Genomic DNA, 17,805 nt, shown 5'->3' on the forward strand with positions numbered 1-17,805 from the left:
TTTTCCCAATTTTCTTCATGTGCGAATAAAATGTTTTGCTTGGCTCTTTTGCATCTTACTTTGCATTTCATGTGAAAAATGTGTATTAGGTCAGCGTGAATGTTATAACTCATTCATAAATGGACATGTGTATTAAACTTTTTTTTAAATGCACCCTTTCAGTAGTTATATATTTTAGTGACTCATCAATAGATGGTGATGTGTTTCACACTTTACAATAAGGCGCACTTTTACCAATTATAAATGGTTTTAACTCATTAATAAATGGGAATGTGTTTTACACTTTACAAGGCTCCCTTTTGGCAGTTATAAATGTTAATAACTCATTCATAAATGGTCATAAGAAATGCCAAGAAACATCAAGATTGAAGGGGGGAATCAACTAAGTGAACAACAGATACCAAGGAAGCTGGCTGATGAAGAAGACGAAGTACGCTAAGTAGCCAATATAAGGCTTAGCAGTACAGATAAATGTGGGCTCACTATTTGGCAAGCAACCGGTCACAGTTGTCCTTTTTATCTCATGTCTTGTAAAATTGTATTAATGATTTATAAAGTGTTCACAACCTAATTAATAAATGAATATCTATGCTTGAAAAGTATAACTTATAGTTTTTCCCATTTGACATGAACATTGTTGTGTAAATTCAGTTAAGTAGGGTTAGGGTTAGCACTAGTAAAAAAAACACTTGACAAATAGGACACACCTATTTTCATTGGATTTTTTTAATGAATATGATAATAGGAAAATCTGCTGTTTCAGCTATTGAAAAACTCTTTGTTATGTTGTATAGTTTCTATGTTATGTTACCTTATGACTCCAAGGCAATGCAGAATTTTATAACTACTATATTCAACAATCAGGAATGTTTAGTAAACATCCATAACAATATCCAGCCTCTTTTGTGTATTTATTGAGGGACAGATGCAAATAATACAACCTACTGGCAACATTTTTTGTTGCTCTGCTCCGATAAGGCTGGAGTTCTTTAAACGATAACAAATGTGAATAGAATCTTGAAAGAGGTTTTAACCTTGAATAAACACTCTTGCTACCATCAAAGAATAATATTCAATCTTTTTGAGGCAAAACTTCCTGTTCATGCCAACCTGCAGCCCAAATGTCAAGAAATACCACACATACTGCTTGGGGGCCTCTGGACACGCCAGATTCGTTCATGTACTAAAGTCAAACAGAAATCTCTGTTGTTAGCTTCTATTCCTAGCGGCCTGCAGACGTTGGAAGATGTTAAGTTTATTCACCGTAAAATAATAATGCACATGTAGCATCAACACATTTATAACAGGAACGTTCAGCTTTATGTTGCCTAAAGCTTCATATTTTGGAAGGATAATGCAGCATACAGTGCTTTACTTTCACTCCTGTTAGCGTGACCTGCAATCTTGTGGTTCGCTCGACATGTCATTCCACAAGTCATTACGTATGCTCCAACAAACTCTTTAAATAACGCTCGACAGAGGGTATTATGGTAACATGGACAAGCAGATCCTATGCTTGCTCTGTCATTAAGTGGGGTATAAACAGGTCAAACATTTCTTGGATAGCTGCAGGGATTGATCTTGCGGCTAAGATGTTGAAACTCACCGGTGAATTGGTTCATACGTTTGTGCTGCTTTAAACATCCTATTTTGACTTTGGACAGAGTAGGGCTGCGGCACCTTTAAGGGGTCCGAAAGGGACTCCTAAGTGGGTCAGAGTAAAAATATCTTCAACAATTATTCATGGTACCCTGCCTATCTCTACCATACCTCCACCCTCTGGAAAATCTGCATAGCACTGCAATGAGAGGAGAAAAAATGGAGATAAAGAGTCAGGAGAGACAGGAAGGAGAGAGGGTTGGGGTAAAAAGAGCAAAGTGAAAAGTGGGCACATTCTTTACTTATTGTGGCTTGGCTTGCTATGAAACGTGGGTGCAATGTGCAACACACAATGTACAATGTGTGCCGTGCAAACACTTCCTTTGATGATCGATGCAAACATTTTCCGACATTTGCTCTCTTGATGACAGCAAGCCTCCCACCAAACACCAACACTGTACCCACCATTGCAGATGTCTACCAACACTGGCTGAATCAAGCATACACCAAAGAATACTTCATATATCTCATGTAACCTTCTGTGTCTTCTAAGATTAAGCAATGGGTTTGGATTTAGTGGAAATGCCTTTACAAAGCAGACTTTCTAAAGATTGTGAAGATACAGTACACTCTCCTTTGAGTTTAGACATCGCTGGAATTTTGTAGTTTGGGTTGGGCGCTTAAGGTTGAATGAGTGTGAGTGTTTGTGTTAGTGTGAGGGCCTGTGTGAAAGGCATCACTATTGAAGCAATGATTAAAATCAAGGGCTGTGATTGGTTTCGAGGAAAACTAGATTCCAGCGCACAATAAGGGTGTCATGGCTGCCAGGTCCCTGTAGGTCTGCACTATAAATCCACACATTAATCAGAGCCGGCAGGGAGAGATCAAAGGAGTCTGTTCCATCTTTACTCAGAGCAGCACTTTGATGTGTATGTGAGAGAGAGGGGGGAGAGGAGAGAAGGAGTGTGTGTTTGAGAAAGGGGGAGAGTTGGGTTGAAAATTAGGATATGAGAGCCTGGAGAAAAAAAAACCTTCTGTGAGAAAGCTGCTGGGTCTGAATATAAAACATATTAGCAATAATCAGGACTTGGTGTCACTATTAATATATCAAAATGCTCCCATCCCACTGCATCCAAAAGGAAAAACAGCCAAATCAACACAAAACAGTGGCAGTGTTAGGTTGAGATTGCACATTTACAGTATAGGTGCTTGGGAGTATCTGCATGCATGTATTCACATTTGTGCACACATGCATTGTTCCTGTCAAATATGTCAGCTGCACCATATCTTTTGCAATACAAAATGCTTTCCTGCCCCATGGTGGTGCTCTCCTGTCACTGCAATATAAACTCAAGCAAGTGTGCTATGCCACCATTGTATGGCACCTGAGCCTACAGTTGCCATGGCGACCCAGAGCTGCAGCACAGGCTTTAAAAAGCATCATGTATTATTAGTTGGTGTGTTGACACTTTTTCGTTTCTTCCATTCTCTGTGAACCAGAAGCTTTTAGTCCTTAGTCCCACCTGGAAAAAACACATCTGTGTGTACTGGTTTCAAGTGAACACTAGGGGATGTGACTGGAGAGGTGAATCTGTATCTTATTGCCTTCACTGGATACTTCATAAATCATAAAAACTGATGTTGATTTAGTTTGACAATGATTCAGCATGCCTACTAAAACAGACTCAAAGACAATCATTTTTTCTTTATGTCTGCATCTTATAAACAAACTGCGTTTTCATTTTGCCAAAGTTATATCAACCTGATTGTTGTGTCTAATCAAGATGTCCACTTCAGAGAAATCACTAAATGACCAAAGATGTCCTCAGGTAATTCCTAATTGTTTTTATTGACTGATATAACAAAGAATGGGTTGTCCGTTGGCCTATTTTATTTGCCAACTCATGGGCTTTGCTGCCATCTGCTGGACAAATTGTTTTTATATTATCTTGTTGGGGTTTGAGAGAAATTCATCACATGATAACAAGACATATTTGCTGCAGTGCTGCTGTCATTATTGGATAACTGACCAGGCACAGGCTCAGGGGCCCAAGGTGTAAGGGGCCCCTGTCCTTCACATACACAATGTCACAAAAAGAGAAACGTACCAACCAGGGGGAGACTCAAAATGGGCCAAAAACCACACAATGAAAGAGGTCCAAAACAGATACACAAAATGACTCAGAATGTCTATAAAAAGCAACAAAACACCCACACAAAAGGCACAAAATAATTCAAAGACACACAAACCGGTACACATAATGACCTCAGATAGAGACAAAAACCACAGAGCAATGTCACAACTAAAAAGAGACCCATCAACAACAGAAGAGGCTGAACAACAAGAACAGTCACTGTGTATTGCTCCTATGTTTTTCTATTGATCACTCCATATGACTGCATTCATCTTGTGGTGCTTCTCCATTTTGAGGTTCTTATTTTGTATTTTACTGCTGTGTGATTCACTACTAGACTGTATTCAGCACTGGTGAACAAACACAACTACAGATAAATTACAATAAATACATTTAAATGCTTTCAAATAAATTATTTTTGCCTTACAAAAGTTATTAATAATCACAATCAACTATACCAGCCAATGCATTCTCCGTTATGACTACATGTAAATCAGGTCAGGATGTCATGCAAGCTGTCAAAGACGTTCGGAGTACTACACAAAAGTATAGTTGTGTAATATCTGCGCATGCATGGTGTATCAACAGTTCAACACTTCAGGCAACAACTTACCTTTAAATCCTTTTTACAGCTAAAGAATTAAGTCATTAGGAGTTAAATACCCATTAGGGTTTCATTAAGATGTGTCCGTTTCAATGACAGTCTGGTAATCATTCTCTTAATTTGCATACTTGATAACAACTGCATAAGCAAAAACATTGTCAAAACCAGACGACACTCACTAAAATGTCTTTCCGAGATATTTATATAATCAGCACTAGACATAAATATGCGCAATTTTGAATACTAACGTATGTTGATGTGGTTTGGATCAATCAATCAATCAATGTTTATTTATATAGCCCAATATCACAAATGTTACATTTGTCTCAGTGGACTTCACAGTTTGTACAGAATATCAGTATACAAAACAGTATCGATTTACATAATATTATGTTAAATTAACTAGCTGTTAGGTGTTTACATCACACTTTTTGAATATTGCACCATGATTGGCGTTCAAACTAGTTGTGATCAATTGATCCTCAGATTGTTCTATTGGAGGAGCCTGTGACCTAAGATTTTCATTGACATAACTATACTGTAGCTATGTACAAATGACAATAAAAGCCTTGAGTCTTGACTTTAAGTGGGACTACACATAGCCTAAAAAACGACCATCAAGTGGAACACAATTATAAAAAAATAAAAAAAGGGTTAACCTTATTAACTGTTCACCTCAGATCCACAAGGTGGCACTATCATCTAACATTTCCCCCAATATTGCATACAACCTGCAGAGATCTGAGCTAGCAGGGAGACATACAGTTTGTCCCATCAAGCTGTAGATTGTTCAGGTTGATGATCACACATAAAACCTCATTAGATAAGATACAACCTTATTTCACTTTCACACTAAACGTTGCTATGCATAAACTGCTTCAAATATTAAATAAAATCTGATGAAAATCACCTAAAAACATCTGCTGGACAGACATCCAAGTGTAATTCACCCTACTGGACATGAGTAGCAGCCTTACTCTCTCTATTAAGGCTATTACGTAGAAAACCTGCTTCTCAGCCTCAATAGACCTTTAATGCAAATGATATGTAAATATATGAATGACTGATTCTCTAATCTTACGCATATTAAGCGATGTATTTACAAAATAGTAAGTTCAGTCGAGTTTGCTTTACACCCTGTGTCACCTTTGGCATCACTAATGTGCATGTACCAAAGCCTGGGGGAAACCTATAATAGTGTCTCATTAAAATGCATTAATAGGAGCTCATTATGTTTATGAGATATGTCTCAATGAATACAAAGACAACGAAGCTTTTTGTCTAACTGATTTCTGACTGGCCAGAGTGATATGCCACATTACCTGCTAAGGTAGATTGTTTCTGTGCTGAATCTGCTGGCATGCAGGGTGAATGCATTTCCTCCAATAAAAGCTTGTTGATCTGTTCAGAGCAGGCTGGAAAACTACAGCCTGACATCTCACTGCCATCTTGTCCATGTATGACTGTCAGAGTACATGGTGGCACTGACTTTCCAAAGCCAATATTTAAAAAAAAACAGAACCTGGATGTCAAAAAGTCCTTACTTGCTCTCAGTTTCCTGCTCGCCCACATTAACCTGTGTATAATGTAGACAGACATCTTCAAACATCACTATCCACCTGCATGATATACTACCACATAAGGGCTTGCACAGAGCTGTTCATTTTCTAGTAAGAATATAAATTAACTTTGAGTTTAGCAAAATAACCACACAAAAACAGATTGAAATGGGTTGTACAGTGTGGCTGGGCAGCGTGTCAGTTTGTGTTGCAATTATCACATTATGACTGAAATTGGGAGTAGACTCGCGCTCTTCCCGAGTTAATTAAAACGCCCCCCTGATTGGACGGGTGGATAATCCCGACGGGCCTCGTGCTCCTACTAACTTGCGAGCAGGGCAGAGCGCGAGTCACAATCTGCCCAAGGCGAGGGAGGGCACGAAAGAAGCGCGAGAGGAAACCGACCGTACGAGGGGGACACGAGCGCTCCGATCTCACCGAGCACAATTAGAGAAGTGTTGTTGAACGTGGGCTCTGCGCGCAGCGAGGGGGGAGCGCAGAGTACAGAGGAGGTGAAAGCTTGTAGAGCTTCAGATTCACAGCCTCTTTCTTGAAGAGTCACTACACTGACAGAGGAAAGGAGTGAGAAGAGAGAAACTCCTAGAAAACAGCAACTCTTGGAAAGAACTACGTGAGTACAGAATACAGTTTTCAAAACAAGAGTTAGGATAGAGAAACAAGCGGAAGAGTAGACTTTTCCTGGTCAGAAACTGCTCTGGAAGAGAAAATGAATGTCAGCGAAGAGAACCTGCTCAAGTCCATCAGCAACGACGCGCTCCTCGACCTGACGCAGCGCTACGGCCAATCAGCCTTCGGGTTCGGCCCCGGCACAATCGCGGGGAGTCCCGGACGGTTCCCTCTCACACCGGCCACCGACTTCCTCTCCGGGCAGACAACGAAGTCCAACGAGAGCGGCGGAGAGCACACGAGCGACGACGAGGACGGCTTCGATTCGCTTGAGTCGCGGAAGAGAGGCTCGCCATTTGGGGACGATAAGTCCGGGGGGCCCCTCGGCAAAAAGTCCAAGGAGCAGCGGTCCCTGCGGCTCAGCATCAACGCCCGGGAGAGGAGGAGGATGCATGACCTGAACGACGCACTGGATGGCCTGCGCGCTGTCATCCCCTACGCCCACAGCCCCTCGGTGAGAAAACTCTCCAAAATAGCCACTCTCCTCCTGGCCAAGAACTATATCCTGATGCAGGCTCAGGCTCTGGAGGAGATGAGGCGGCTGGTTGCGTACCTGAACCAGGGACAGACCATAACGTCACCTGTCCCAACCGCCCTGGCACCCTTTGGACAGGGTGCTGCTGTCTACCCATTTTCGGGCTCTGCTCTTGCCACCCATGCCGAAAAGTGCACCACTTATTCCGGGACACCGTCGAGTCTCTTCAAACATTGCAACGACAAGCCTTAATCTACTTTAATTCTCTTTCCTGAACTTTTACCTTTACTGCACCCATGTCGGTTTTTCTCCCACTAGTTTTTTTTGTATTCTGTGGAAAGTTAAACAAGTTTAGTCTAATGCATAATCTTGAAATATGGTTAAGTAATTATATTGCAACGTTACATTCAGATTTAACAAACGCTACAAATGAACATTTTGGGCCTACTTAAAAGATGAAGTGACTTTCTCGCTCGTACTTTACAAACACTACAGGCCATGTCAAATTATGAGTTGATGTACATTATAGGAAGATTAAGTTATCAGCTTTTATTTGTAATCTATGCAACATTCAACAAAAACAACATGAAATGTGGAAATGCCAAGATATGCGACCTAATCTCGACCTTTATGTAATAGGTTACAGCAATTATGAAAGGACTGCCCTCGTACTGATGCTATGTGAAGGAACAATGTGATATTGGATGAAACGATGTGTTTGACACGTTTTTTTTATTTTTTATTGTTTTAAATTATTGCACATCTCACATGATTGTACAACTGTGAAAAATCAAATGCTCCAAGCCTGGCTATTCTAATGTGTATAGCTATAACTACAGCCTATTCATTGAATAAGCGTTTTTGGTTGTGTTGCAACATGGATTTCATATATTGTTTATATGTCTTTATAATTAAAACACATATCTATGCTTTGACCCGGTTTGCTTCATTTCAACAACAATTTATCAGCTTCTTTTTACATTGAGAATACATTAAATTACGTGTAAAGGCTACACTATAAGGACCACTATAAAAAATGACATACATTATATTATCTACATTGAGCTAATTAAAATCGTGATTTCAGAAAAAGTCATGTTGCTTGTAGAGTTATGGAGTGTATATAACGTAATGAGAGTCCTTGATACACTTTTAACGCATATAATGTAAAATGGCTGTGTTTGAAAAAAGGTAAACTATGACAATTAACCGTAAATTGCAGCCGAGGACCGATAAAAAAAAAAAATCTGAATATTAAACAGTCACCTCTCACGCCGCCAAATTGATTTCCAGTTCTCACCCTCTGAGTGTCCCTCCCAAAATGAATTGGCAACTTTCCTTTCGTGCATGAGATGCCTCTGACACGAGGCACTGGGTCTACCCGAGCTCAGACGGGCTGGTGGGGCCCGTTTGGCACGCAGTGGGTCGGTGGCGCTGAGGGGAAGGGCGCAAGAGTCGCCCCGGGCACCCAGGACCTGTCTCTGGGTATTTGGGTGATGCAGGCTTCCTTGGCGGGCTCTTACATGGTGGACAGCTATTAACACGATTTCAGCTCCTGTCTTCCTGCTCGAGTTAATGCAGTGAACGTTACAGGGCCACTTTTGTTTTGCAGGTTTTGATTTGTGAGTGGATGCATTTAGAAACGAGTTGGTCATAGTGTAGTGGTTTTTATTTCTGAAAACATGTCTCTGTGTGATTATGGTGTCCTAATTGTGAAATATCTTTTTTTTAGCAACCTTTACCTGGACACTTTCTTGGTCTATGTGTCCATGATGGTCTTGGAGGATGTTGGTGCTATTTTGTTGCTCTTTTTTTAGAAACTTTAAATTCAGGATTTTGAAATAAAAATACCTGGCTTGATAACGGAAAGCATTTCTTCTAATGTTTGTATAACCTGCAAATTAACACCGTGGAGTGGAAATTATTTTTTAAATAGAATTCACAGAGTACTGAATCAGATGATATACATACAATTCTCAAATCAGCAAACATGTTATCCCTTTCATGCCCGCTCCACAAAGTTTTGTCATTAAAATCATCTGTCTTTTATAATAGTTTTTAATGTACTGGACACAAATAACACATTGCTATCAATCTAATTTGGGCTCCTCTTCTATTAGCCTACATTTATGTAATTCTTTACACATGTTTTGAATACATAAGAGCCAACATGTAGATCAGGCCAGCCTATTTATGCTAGTCAGAGAGTGACTAAGTGATCCACCCAGTCTCTCTCTTACAATTTAGCTGTATGTCACAACAGCAGGCCACCCATGGCATCTTAAATTGGCCCTCTGATGACACATGTCTTGTTTGAGGCCCCACGAGACATTCAGGGCAGCGGGGATGAAATGTGACAAATGCTGCTGATGATGTGAGGGCCCTGCGCTCCATCAGTCTCCGCACATCCTAATTGCCATAAATGAGGTGGTTGCCTTTTTGCACGGACAGTTGGGTGGTCACTTTCCCTCCCTGTTGGCCTCTAATGTCAAGCTGCTGAAATATACGTTTTATTGTGTCACCTTATTATCTTAATGGCCATCAGAGTACATGGTGGCACTGTGTCATTTGGCATGTAGGCTGAATCTATACATTAAGACAGATTTGTGATTCTACTGGTCACATGTTGGTGTTTCCTGACCCTTTAGCCTACAAATCATCTTCATCTTTCCCCGTAATGAGATAATTATGTAGTTTAGGGATGTGTCAGCTCAGTTTCTTTGTATATTTTGCATTCCCGAGATGAACGCCTGCAGAGTATTGAAACAATATAATTAAATAGGTGTGTGTGTTTTTTTAATTTGATGGTAGAGAAAGGTACTTACAGTACTTACATTTTTCTTTTTCTTAATGAATACAGAATTTGTCGCATATTTTATCTGAATCAAAACAGCAGATACATTTAATTTAAGTGTTTTGATAAATGAAAACGCTCAGAAACATATTAATTTGTTATACCAAGCAATAATATTGCATTACAGACTGAAACAAACATACAAGAAGTTGCTTTAAGCGATACAATAATAATTGATCAAACACATATATTTTTGGATGCCACAAAGCGAACAGTTCAATGCCTCAATATGCCCTGGGCATGCCCCTGCAGAAAGTCTGCCATGTGCGTCAAGATATATACAAATAAAAACACCAAGCAAGCATGTCCAAATCACTTAAACGCTGCAGTAATTAAAAAAACGTCTTCAAAATTATGATAGAAATAAATGCGATACAATTCCCAGAGTAAGAAACATTTTTACAATTAAAATATCCTAATAACAAACCCTCAATAGCATCTAATTGAATTGTTGAACCAAGACACATTTTGACCTGCATCATCACTGTCCGCTTCTCACAAAAAATACAATTTCATCCATGTGGAGTATTGAAGACGGTCATAGTTATAGATGCATTTATAATGTCATGTTATTGTCACACTGTTGCTTGCATTTGTTCCATGAACGGTTTTAAAAAACACCAAATAATTATTGTATTTTAAACTGTCAACCCACTTTTGTAGGTGTGTCAGAGATGAGGACATTTGTTAGAATGATTAATGTACAGTATTTGTTGTAACAATGACCACTTCTCCTGCAAGGAAATGTTTTACACAACTACAACTGCTTTTCATTAAATTGCCATTCATTCTCTTTTATACGTCTGCACACAGGAGTCATAGTTGTTGACAAATATAATAATGAACACTTCAGTTACGTTATAGTGTGTGATTTAAAATGTAATGTTTATAAAGGCCTACTGGTTATAAATGCTAAAACGATTAAGACTAAATAGGATGAAATAAACAATTATATAGAAACAGTATAACAAAGAAAATCATGCTGCTTATTCTTACCGTTGGTCTGTTTTTGACTGTGTGTTTATGCAGACAAACACACAGCACTACAGTCAGTGCACCACCTCTCTCACGACAGCCCAGTGTGGTGCAGAGTGTGGACAGACTGTGTGATGTCTGTAAACATTTGTGTTTGCTCTCAGTGGGATAGAAAGGGAGTGATTTCATTAGCATTGCTCGGAGCTCTGAGGTATGTTTGTGTGCTTTTCTCCAACCCGATGGTATAGTACTAAAACCATATGCCCTTAAGTGTGTACCTCTGCCTAATGCATGTGACAGCGCTGTTTTCTCTAATTAAGTTCTCTCTATGTGCAAGCTCATGTGTCTGGTGCACATTGTTGCACTTCATCTCACACACACAGCCCTGCACAGACTGTACTAACAACAGAGGCCTTGAAGGAGAATGAGCATGCTTCAGCTCTGATTATGCTTACAACGGAGGATAGAGGAGGTTTATAAAACATTAGATTTGTATTTTTCTTTCTAAATTTGCTCACAGAAGCATAGTTGTGGCTTTGCAGGCCAAGTGACACAGACGATTTGGTGGATTCTGGCAGGTTCATGACTAAGGAGAGAGGTGAGGAGGTGGGATAAACATGAAGTTAAACAAGTGTGCATGTGGGATGGTAGAAGTAGAGTTTAGGATGTGAAAGAAGAGACGGTGCCTCAGTGTTTTTGTGCCGGCGGTGGCACTGCAAGGACCCCCCACCCACCCACCACCCAATGACCCCCAACTTCTCTGCTCCACGATGACATCACACTCTGTCGTCCCTCGCAGCCCCGCCTTGTCGGAAGCGATGAGCGGGTGAGTCAGTTGGTTCCGAGGAGCCATGTGATTCGGGGCGACGTTGCTGCAAGTGCAGCAGGATGGGCCGGGGCCCTTCATTTCGTTAATCAGACGTCTAAAGGGGGGTGGAGAGGAACACGTCTGTTTGTATGTGTCTATGTGTTAGTGCATTGTGTTTGTGTGAGCCTGTGTTTTCTGCTCATATTGACGCAAACCCTCGAAACATGGCAGTCAGGCAAAGCGTTTTGCCTATCGCCACAAGGCACCTGACACCACGCATGCTAAACCCAGACAGTGTGGCAGGGGCCAAATTGGGACTGGTGGGAGGGAGCGGGAACGGAGGAGAGTTGTTGAATACGATGTCCTGTTCAGGGCCTCGTTGGCTCACCATCTCACATAGGTGCTCTTTGCCACTCTGGAGATAGATCCCATGACGTCCCAGTTTTGTTTTCAAGAATTCCTTTTTTCTTTGTTAAAGCCTCTATTTTCCCTTTTCTCTTTTCTCCTGCTAACATGCCTCAATGTTTGTCCTCCGTCCACTATCCCTCCCCCTTTACCATCACTCTCATTCTTCTCCCTTTTAGCTTGTTGTCTTGACAGAGGATACGAGCTGACAATCGGGGGCATCCGTTACTGTATCACTGCCTAATCTCTGTAATGGCCCCCACAGATAGAGGACTGGTGGTGAGCAAACACTCACACACACTTACACGCAAACACACCTCAACTCGCTGGACAAATGTACATGCAAAGCCCTGGGGTCAACAATCATCTCTCTGTTCAGCCTTTTGTACACACCATAACCTCTTCACTCACATAGACAACTCTCTGTATTCTGTTCTCCCTCTCTGTCATACACACACACACACACACACACACACACACACACACACACACACACACACACACACACACACACACACACACACACACACACACACACACACAGCCCAGCAGCCCTCTCCCTGTTCAGTACCAGCTGAGGAGCACCATGGTTTTGTGGGGAGCAGGGGGAGCTCGTTATCCTCATTAATTAATGACAAAAGCGATGTAATTGGCCATCCATAATCCTCCATGCGGAGAAGGTGTGACAGGCAGAGCCGGGACCATCCTCTCTGCAGCAAGTGTGACTCATAAACACACACACACACAGAAAATGAAGACACATTTCGTCCTGTTTGTGTGTGTGATTGGTGTGTGAGTGAGACTAATGACGCACTTGAATAAAAAGACTGGCCAGTAACGTCAAGGTGATGGTAAATGACCTAATAAAAGGGAAGTTTAAAACTGTCTGAATCTACACAAATAGAAGAACAATTCCAACTATGTCACCTGATTTTCTCATTTTCATTATGTTGTGGCATTTTTAGGCACCAGGCTGCAACACAAGCTCCTCATTAAAAGCCACTGATCCTTGGCCACGTGCATGTTCCAATGGTTTTAATTAGGCTAGCGAGAGAACGTCGGCGACAGGAAGTGCCATTAATCTTGTCTTTTCATTCAGAGAGTGGGGGGGGGCGGGGGTGGGGGGGTTCAGCATGTTGCAGCCTGGTGCCTAAAAATGCCACAACATAATGAAAATGAGAAAATCAGGTGACATAGTTGGAATTGTTCTTCTATTTGTGTAGATTCAGACAGTTNGGTGGGGGGGGAGGGGATTACAGGATTAAGTAATTAAGGTTGCACTGTTAAAAAAATGTAAATTAATATTGTAAAGCTTAAATCCAATCCCTCCAAATCATGTACATTCTTTTGTGAAATTGTTAAAAGACACATGATAAGTTACATGATAATGTTCTATGTAACTTAGTAAAATAAGTTAAATTGAGCATGTTGTGTGACTTGTATATTTAAATCTAGATTAAACTGTCATGTCAAAATATCAATGAGTAACCAGCTAAAGTGTTGGCCGAGGATCAGGCCCCCTGCTGGGACTCATGTAAATAATACTGCTGCTGATGGAGGAAAACCCACAAACTGAGCAAAGCTAATGCTAGGCTTAACTCTCTCTCTCTCTCTCTCTCTCTCTCTCTCTCTCTCTCTCTCACTCACACACAGACCACACACACACGCACACACACACACACACACACACACACACACACACACACACACACACACACACACACACACACACACACACACACACACACACACACACACTGCATTACATTACATTACAAGTTTGCTTTGCTTCAGTACTGAACTGTATGAATGTAGCTGATGATTATTTTCTCAGATGATTATTGTTACTGATGTTAATGAGGAGTAGAGAGTGGGAATAGGAGATGGAGAGTGAACATCAGGGGAAGGGGGTCACCCCGCCACCTCAGCCTGCCTAATCCTCCCAGTGGCAGACGGCAAGACCAGTTAGACATCGGGAAACCCTTATGGACATATTTAGAGCAATGCTTTTACCTTGGTGACCACATGTCATTTATGTAAATATGAAAAACAACTGAAGCATAACAAATACAAGCTTTTAAAAAGATATATACTGTTTATTATTCAAACCTGGCATGGTAACGTTTACATTTTCCACTGAAATATTTGACTCTAAACATACAAAAAAATGTTGTTCAATTTAAAAATTCATTATTTCAATGCATGCATTGCTTTCATTTTTGAGCATTGTTCATGACATAGCTTTATCTGTTATCTGCCTGGAAGAATGTTCCATTTACTAATCCATCTTTGTTAAATTCCACTTATAATGTTGAAGGTTACACCCAAACCAAACATAATGCATTCAGACATCCAAGTCTATAATGTTGCTTTAATCTTCGCATCTGCTTTACCGATATGAGTGAAGATAGATAATATCTGCAGGTGCAAGTGTAAGTGAAAGTGAAAATACAGTGCAGGTTATTTTTGGTTAAACCTTGATTGTGCAGCCTGATGGCTAAAATAAAACACCAAACCCGTCCATGTCCACAGGGTTTGTTTTGTGTGAGATCTTATATAGACAGGTGTTTGCAATTATTTGAATTTACAGGTGTGCTCAAGTCAAGGGGTAGAAATCTGCTGATCAAGAGAAATAAGAGCTTCATTTCAAGTGTGTTAGCCAAACGTTTGAAAAGAATAATTATATCAATGTGATATTTCAGTTTTTTTTTTAAATAACACAATATAAAAATCCAGTTTGTGCTCTATCATTAAGGGGCATTAAGTGTAGATTGATGGGGAAAACTCATTTAAACAACGTTAGCATGAGGCTGCAACACAACAAAAAGGACTTTCTGAATTACATTGCATTTAGCTGACGGTTTTATCCAAAGCGACTTACAATAAGTGCATTCGACCAAGAAGATTCAAACTTGAAGAAAACAGAATATAAGTACAGGTTTCATAGAGCCAAACCATTTCAAGTGCTACTCAACTAGCTTTAGATAAGCCAGTACTTTAATAGTATATAAGTGCTTTGTTAGTGTATTGCTCGAAGTGAAGTCGAAAGAGATGAGTTTTTAGTCTGCGCCAGAAGATGTGTAAGCTTTCTGCTGTCCTGATGTCAATGGGGAGCTCATTCCACCATTTTGGAGCCAGGATAGCAAACCGAATGCACTGTTTATATAAAATTGCTCAAGGACAACAGGAAATATTGTCCTAAAGCTTTGTGGCATACTAGCAGTATGGTTTTAATTCCAACAGAATAGTCCCTCTCTGCTGAGAAATGAAGGCCGTTGTCAGGAAGTGGACAAGTGCAGGTTCACCTCACTGAACATGATTAAATCACACAATAACCTCCTTTCTCTCATCAAATCCTCTTAAGCAGGCTGTATTACATATCTGCCAAACAAAGAAAACTAAATCAGAACAATCAACCATGCTAGGCCAAGCCCGCCCTACCAGCTTGCCTGATCCCATTGCCATGATTAAAATGAAAATGGATCCGGGACATTACCAGAAATCTCTTGTTCACCTTATAAGGAAGATCAGTGTGTGTGTGTGTGTGTGTGTGTGTGTGTGTGTGTGTGTGTGTGTGTGTGTGTGGGGGGGGCTGTGTAAGGGGGATAATATGAATGTGTCCTGCGTAATTCCCTGGCTTGGACCAAAAAACACAGTTTTTATTTTTTGCAATATTAATAGAAGAAAGATTACGATTGATTTGATTGGATTAGTTATATTAAGCTTTACCATTCTCAAAAAAGTAATAAATTAATTTGTTTACGAGAAGTATGTTTGGAAAAAACATGTTTTTATAGTGTTGCACAGAAGCACCTGTACCACACATGTGAAGCTCAAAACAACATTACAAAAGTATTGCGGGATTCTTGATTGGGGTTGTTAATAAATCAGGCAATAAAGATCTGGTTTTAAAACATGAAATACAAATCAGCTAGGCTTTCATACCATGTTCTATAGTCGTAAGTAGGGCTGCAACTAAACATTTGTTCATTCCCGATTTTATACTTTTCTGAGAATTATAAAGTATATAAATGTGTTATTGTCGTTGGGTGACGACTGCACTAGTCCACTTCTAACTAAACTGACAGTCTCTGTTCCCTGCAAAGATGTTTCCATTCGGCAAATCACTTATTTTAGTTTTTTAAAGTTTATTCAGCAGTGCTGCAGTTATTAGGGTGTGTTTGTGTGTGTGTGTGTGTGTGTGTGTGTGTGTGTGTGTGTGTGTGTGTGTGTGTGTGTGTGTGTGTGTGTGTGTGTGTGTGTGTGTGTGTGTTAGAGACTCCTCCTGAGAGGCACACTTCACATTATTGTTGCTCCAATTCACTTCCTGGGATAATCCTTAGCACAACAGAGGGAACGGCAGGTGACCTGGACCAGCAGAGATACAGTATGGGGCTCCATATATAACACACACACACACACACGCTCAACCACACACATATATACACGTTTTCACACACACAGAACCACCCATTCATAAATAATATCAATATGACCCTCCCTTCACCCTTCACTTTTCCCCTCTGCTTTATCTCCTCTCCTCGTCTGTAGTTTCCTCTCTTTGCCTCCCCTCCTCACCTCTTAGTGAAACATATTGTAGCCCTGCTGCCTCAGAGTGTCATTCATCCATCGCCCCAAAGTCATCTCTGCCATTAACAGCAGTGTCTAATTATACCTGCAAATGACAAACACATAGACACAAACACAGGCCGTGCTCTAATGGCCTGTAGAGACAGGAGACTGATGGGCAGCTGTCTCTTGTCCATCCTCTGTGCAGATCAACCTTGAGACAGGGGACTAGGGGGACGTCTATTGGACCACTGAGATAACACTAGAGGGCTAACAGAGCGTTGATAATGAATAATTTATATACAGTAGCCTGGCAGTTAGATAACTTAATTGATTCATTAATTGGGAACAATATTGTTTTTTAACAAGGTGATGTTTTCCCTGCAGTGCTTGGTATGTCTCACATAAGAGTTCATCTCTTTCAAGATATTCATATTAGCAAAAACAAAATCAGCAGGGGATACCACGGAAACAAACAAGAGGTGTTTTTCTGTTGTTTGACTCGGGATCAAAAACAATAGGAGGACAATAAACTGTGACAGCGGATCATATCCGGCGTTATTATCCTCTTATTTGCATTCTATGAAAAGGGGATAACAAGGTAGAGGGGCTGGGGCTTATCTAGAGCCCCTGAATTAACCAACGAGGCATTAGCATTAGCAGCCTATGCTAACTCCTTCATGAAGCCAAAAAGACAAGGTGACAAAAATCAAAAGCCTTAAAAGTTACTCTTTCTTACTGAGTGAGACAAACAGAGATTACTTTATTAAATAACATTCCTGCTGACATTCCCCTTTTAACCACAACGCAGCATCTGTTTCTATTTGTTTCTGTCTCTCTTTCAATACTTAAAAGCATCCTCTCTTTGCTTCTATAACGGTGTCCTGAAGAAGCCTCAGGATGAAATAAAAACAAAAAAAGCTGAAAACCATTTCCATATTAGTTTGAACATGTTAGCAGAGCATTTCAAAGGATTCATCCCCTTTCACAAAACAGCATAAAATCCCTTTTATTCCTGCTAATCCTTCAAAGACTGTGATATTACCTGATAGGATGTTGTACAGTGTGAATACTATCAACAATACATGCCAAAAATAATCTAAGCAGGTCCCCATTGTGGAGATTAGAGCGAGCA

General features: G+C 40.5%; 1 protein-coding gene across 1 annotated transcript; it reads left to right on the forward strand.

Moving 5' to 3' along the window:
• The first annotated feature begins 6,280 nt into the window (after positions 1–6,280).
• bhlhe23 (basic helix-loop-helix family, member e23) lies at positions 6,281–7,950 on the forward strand. Its single transcript, XM_010790257.1, has one exon. It carries the CDS (start codon positions 6,625–6,627, stop codon positions 7,309–7,311), a length of 687 nt encoding a protein of 228 aa, XP_010788559.1. The 5' UTR covers positions 6,281–6,624; the 3' UTR covers positions 7,312–7,950.
• Positions 7,951–17,805: the final 9,855 nt, after the last annotated feature.

This window comes from Notothenia coriiceps, unplaced genomic scaffold (genome assembly GCF_000735185.1).
Source record: "Notothenia coriiceps isolate Sejong01 unplaced genomic scaffold, NC01 NC01_scaffold00001470, whole genome shotgun sequence".
NCBI classification, from domain to species: Eukaryota; Metazoa; Chordata; class Actinopteri; order Perciformes; family Nototheniidae; genus Notothenia; species Notothenia coriiceps.